The 5,053-nt window shown below is 39.2% G+C and overlaps 2 protein-coding genes and 1 long non-coding RNA gene across 3 annotated transcripts in view; 1 reads left to right on the top strand and 2 right to left on the bottom strand.

The window, feature by feature from the left end:
* Positions 1–257: 257 nt before the first annotated feature.
* On the bottom strand, positions 258–1,135 carry LOC109506325 (tropinone reductase homolog At2g29170-like; the record flags this gene model as incomplete). Its single annotated transcript, XM_029267115.2, has 2 exons — positions 258–465; positions 906–1,135. Coding segments are annotated over 2 exons (438 nt in total), but the record flags the coding sequence as incomplete, so codon positions are not given.
* Positions 1,136–1,385: 250 nt separating this feature from the next.
* LOC140851922 (uncharacterized) lies at positions 1,386–3,326 on the top strand. The gene is made up of 2 exons (XR_012134688.1): positions 1,386–2,029; positions 2,132–3,326. It is a non-coding gene; the product is annotated as an uncharacterized lncRNA (long non-coding RNA).
* Positions 3,001–5,053, bottom strand: part of LOC140851920 (noroxomaritidine/norcraugsodine reductase-like) — a 3,995-nt gene continuing 1,942 nt past the window's right edge. The window contains exons 3-5 of the mRNA XM_073244120.1: positions 4,786–5,002; positions 4,580–4,686; positions 3,001–3,472 (exon numbers count right to left, since the gene is read on the bottom strand). Of these exons, the coding sequence (XP_073100221.1) occupies positions 3,299–3,472; positions 4,580–4,686; positions 4,786–5,002 (498 nt within the window). The 3' untranslated portion in view covers positions 3,001–3,298. The remainder of the gene's footprint in view (positions 3,473–4,579; positions 4,687–4,785; positions 5,003–5,053) is intronic.

Genomic DNA, 5,053 nt, shown 5'->3' with positions numbered 1-5,053 from the left:
TAGAGGCCGAATACTTATGCGGCTAGAAGAAAATCTCTTCTCTTCTAGATCTAGATTTGAAGAAAAAGATTGTGAAACAGGTATGCGATTTGATCACAATCTGAATTTCAGCATATGTCAATTTCAGCATATGAACTAGATCCTTGTGGTTTTATATTTTTATGCATGCATGATTGTGATTAAAAGTATTTTAATCTTATATTCTGCTGTAGTATTTAGAAAATAAAATTTTAAAATATATATACAGGCCCTAAACCTCAAATTCCAACACCTACAACACCTACGATTGAGGAGATGAAGGCGATGTTGCCTGCCTCTGATGCCTTCAGAAGAGGTTGAGCTAGTTGGCTCGGATGGAAAGATGAGTTGGTAGCCATGAGAAAGGAATACTCTTCAGTAGTGAAATCCATAGCTGGCTTCACAATGCCCGCCCCTGCATTGTTAATGTAGGTGGGGGCACCACAACTTTGCTATGTGGATGGAATGGATTCATACTCCAGTAAATCAGACTCAGGGGTCACTTATGCGAATGCTAAACAAGAGACCATCTCAAGAAGGCAACACTCACCATGAACTTAAATATTTACGACAAGATCTAGGTTGAACTGCTACCTCCTAAGTTGTCTTTTTTGGACGGTACAGAAACAATAAACGCTAGGAGGCTCCTCATCAGAGCCTACCTAGATGGAAGAGAAACAGCTCATACAGGATGTGCAACAATCTGGATGGCCTCGTAACTCCATCAAATGCTACAATAGTTTAGTATGAAACAATTTTGTTGAGCATTATTTGTGTCACAAGAGATTTAGAGATCATTTACTGTTGGGTTTTATTGACAGCTCCATCGCTGGCCTGTTTCTGTATTCTGGTATTGATCTTTATAACGAGATTTAGTTTAATATTGCTCCAAACTTACGAGGATATTGAGCTTCCCCTGGAAAATGGAACGGACACCGTCCATTAGTTTCTCTCTTTGGGCTCGGGAAGAGACATCGCAAACTGATCCGGTGACACGAATGTTCACACTTTTCCATTGTTCCAGGCATTTGTTAAGCTCTGCTTCATTCCTGGAACATGTATGTACGGTTGCTCCAAATCCAGCTAATTCTTCAACTATGGCATACCTGGAACGTAATCAGAAGATCACATATTCATTGGTCACAAGGACAAAACAACATCAGGCAACTTTATGAAGTCGGCAAGATCTTCTTTGATGAGCAATCATGGAGGTGTAAACGACCACCAGGTGCACTGGTATAAATGAGCATAAATTTTATCGTGGTAATCCTAAGTTCTTAATATGGTCTTCTCTCTAAATCACTTGCAAACCAGAGAAACTAGAATATCTCTATCATATGTGAGTTTAAACAGCCTGGGTTCAAAACATTGGAATTTCGGGAAGTTCAAATTTCTGACAAGTGTAGAAACTGTGATGTGGACCATAGTTTCAAACAAGGGACTTCTGACTCCAAAAAAGAGAAAAATTTTAGTTTCAAGTTACCACACGTTTCACCTAATTCTGCTCCATATTATCTGCTGCTATTTATGTCTGCTTGTAGGTTTTCAGGAAATATGAGAGTGGAAGACAACATCAAAATTCTTCAAATTGTTTCAGCAGTTATGTATTGGTGGAGTATTTTCATTCCACCTCAGTGGTTGTACAGAGTATACAGAAGCCTGGGATACGTATACTGGTGAGTGGGAAGAATACAAAATGAATATGAAAAAAGAGCTGTGAAAAATAAAATATATATGGTAAAAAGGAGTGTCATGAATCTGGAAAACAAAAAGAAGAAACAAGAACAAAATGAAAAAAAGAAAGAAAAGGAATGAGGAAGGAAAAGTTGCGGGTGAAAAAAGGATTGAAAAAGGAAAGAATCCTGCAGGAACCAAGGGGAATTTTTTACTGACCTTTTATTTCTTTGTTGCAGGGTATATATTATATGGGAAGTGTTTTCGTTGCTCGGGTTTCAATCAATACTTGTTCTATAATAATTTTTGTGTACAACTAGTCTGTGGGTGCTATGAGGTGATTTCATATAAGCATCTACATCTTCACTGTTGCTGTCAATGCAAGGATTTTTCAATACATTGCTATCAGGTTCCTATATCTTTGATTACAACTTTCCAGATATCTCTGTGGGCAAGACTATCAGAATTGGATTGTTAATTGGGGAAGGATTATGGGGGCATGGCCCTTGAACAGCGTTGGTTCTGATTTCATAATTCTTTATTCATCAATTACTGCTGTGGGTGCTGCTCCGGGAGCTCATTGTCACAAATGGATGTTTCTGTATGCTCTCCCTTATCTTGCTTCAGCAGGAACTGTGATTATGATGGGGGTGATATTTGGTACAGTGTTATGCGGTGTCATCTATTTCTTATTGTGCCGTGGTGTGGTGCTTAATGCAGCTGGTTCATTGTTGAGGGAAGGGCATCTCTATGCTGTCCATCCCTGTTACGATTATCTCTTGACGATGTTATTACAACTATTTGTTCTACTACTTGGGAAATTTATCTGGTGGTACACATGGCATTGTAAACAATGGCACTTCATTCAGGGTTCTCTGTATCTGCAGGATAAACATATATTGGATCGGCTCTTTGTCACTACATATAACTGAGTTTCAGTGCAGGATTTTATCTATTTTGGTGGTAGTGCGAACTCTCTGCTGGGGTCAAGTTTCCATTCTTTACCTTCAACAACATGGGGTGACGAAGATATTCTGTTATTCCCAATCATGGAATCGGTGTTTTAAACTTCTTGCCAGTTATGTTTTGGTTTACAACTTAGAATATATTGTTGGACCATCTGCTGTGTTTGAGTGTCTGTAGCATATATGTCCCTTAAACAGGTTGTTGTATCTTTATCTTAAAGAATCTAACTATGCTCCTCCTTTTACCAAAATAAAAATAAAAATAAATTATTTGCACAAACTTTTTACATTATGTATGCATAATTCATGACCAACATGCAAGATTGTCAACACAAGACATTAATTATACACAAAATCGGTGGCTGGCAGCATTAAAACTTCTATTGAGAAGATTGTATATTTGACATCTCATGATGCAAAGTAGCAATTATGGCCAAATGATAGCCTATATGAATCCATCAATTCAAAACGACCAAAAATGTCGTGAACTTTATTATCAAGGCTCTAGTCTCCATGACTGAAAACCACCACAACTAAAGAAAGCTTTCTGCCAACCTGTCTTAAGCATGCATCACCACTCGAGGCCACTGGTAGAGTTGAGGATTGAGAGCAAGAACTTCATTGTAGAGTTGTTTTTCCTTTTAGAAACCACTCGCAGTCCAACCTCCATCAACGCAAATAAGTTGACCCGTGATATAGGAAGCAGCAGGTAGACATAGGAATGACACAAGAGATGCCACCTCCTCTGGTTCTCCAATACGCCTCATGGGTACGTGGGAGACTTGTCTTGCTGTAGCTTCCTTGTCATCAAGTACCTATATATACAAATGCAAAGGATGAGAGATTTTAGAAGAAATTTAGCCTAACGACTTACAACATGTGTCTGTCTTGGTGAAAGATGCAGTGCAAATTACATGAGGTTTGATTGCAACTACTGTGGCCACTGCAAATTTCCTATCCATTTTTAGTTGCTAAATAATGTTGTAGCCCTGCAGGGCCACCTTGGGGTCCTTGCACGAGAGGAAAACTAGGGAGTCTGATTTTCCTTTTTGTTTTTCCAAAAAGATCTATGGTGCAGAATATGACACTCGATCAGCTTGGATCGAGCCTTGTAAATTAAAATAAAATTTGCAGTCATGATCCATATTAAACTCAAACTACTAGGTCATATTTATCCGATCAATATCAAGTGGTCTTGTTTTTCCTGTTCTTTTTCTGTTACTAGCATGGGAGAAGCCCGATGATAGAGCAGAATCCAATTCTCGGTGGCAACTAATGGTTGGAGCTGGTCCACCAGCTCAGCGGTGGACCAACCCAACCACCAAGGCACATGCACAACATGCCGTGCATTGCTTCTTTTTTTTTCCCCTCTTGTGTGGGTCTCTTTAAGGTTGGACTGATCCACTGCTCAGCTGGTTGATCCGGTCCAACCAATAATTTCTACCATCGTGGAGATATATGAACTAAACTTACAATTACGGTACTCACTACAAAGATCAATATGACTATAATATAATAATGCTGATGTAGGCCGCATAAATAAAGAAACTTTCTATTATCGTTACTAAAATGCCAACACAAGTAGCTGGCGATAGTTTTTTCTTTCAGAAAAAAAAGTAGCCAATCATTGTTATATATATATATCCTTTTCCTCTACCAACATAATGATCATCTCTAATAGCATAGATTTGCTTGGTTTAGGGGTCTCCTAAAGCACCCCATCACCACTCTGCATAGCTTTGTCAATGTTCAGAAAATGCAATGCTATAATCAACCATATATGCTACACTAAAATATGTACTTATCCATCAAGTGAGGGGTGCTACCCTCCCTTTATTTATTTATTTATTTTTTGCGATGGAGGACATTTTTTTCTTTTTTCGAAGAAAAAATGCAGACAACAATTTAAAAAGGGCCCTTACAGGCTGCATGAGTGGTGTCCGGATGGGCCCTGGAGCAACACAGTTGACTCGGATATTGTCATTTGCCCACTCACAAGCCAGATTCTTTGTGAGCTGATTCAGTGCTCCTGAAGAATATAGCAGATAACAAAGTCATAAAGAGTGGGGGATCCCTGCACAGTTACTGATTACCTTTGCTTGATAAAATAAGCCTCATACTAGATTACCTTTAGTTGCTGCATAAATGGATAAATTTGGCATGCCTGTAACACCTGCGATTGAGGAGATGAAGACGATGCTGCCTGCCTCCGATGCCTTCAGAAGAGGGTGAGCTAGTTGGCTCAGATGGAAAGCTGATTCCAAGTTGGTAGCCATGAGAAAGGAATACTCTTCAGCGGTGAAATCCAAAGCTGGCTTCACAATGCTCGTCCCTGCATTGTTAATCTAGGTGGGGGCACCACAACTTTGTTATGTGGATGTAATATGGATTCATAC

Source organism: Elaeis guineensis, chromosome 10, assembly GCF_000442705.2.
Source record: "Elaeis guineensis isolate ETL-2024a chromosome 10, EG11, whole genome shotgun sequence".
Classification (NCBI taxonomy): domain Eukaryota; kingdom Viridiplantae; phylum Streptophyta; class Magnoliopsida; order Arecales; family Arecaceae; genus Elaeis; species Elaeis guineensis.
The sequence above is the reverse complement of the archived record's forward strand: the minus strand, read 5'-3'. Positions and strand labels throughout refer to the sequence as shown.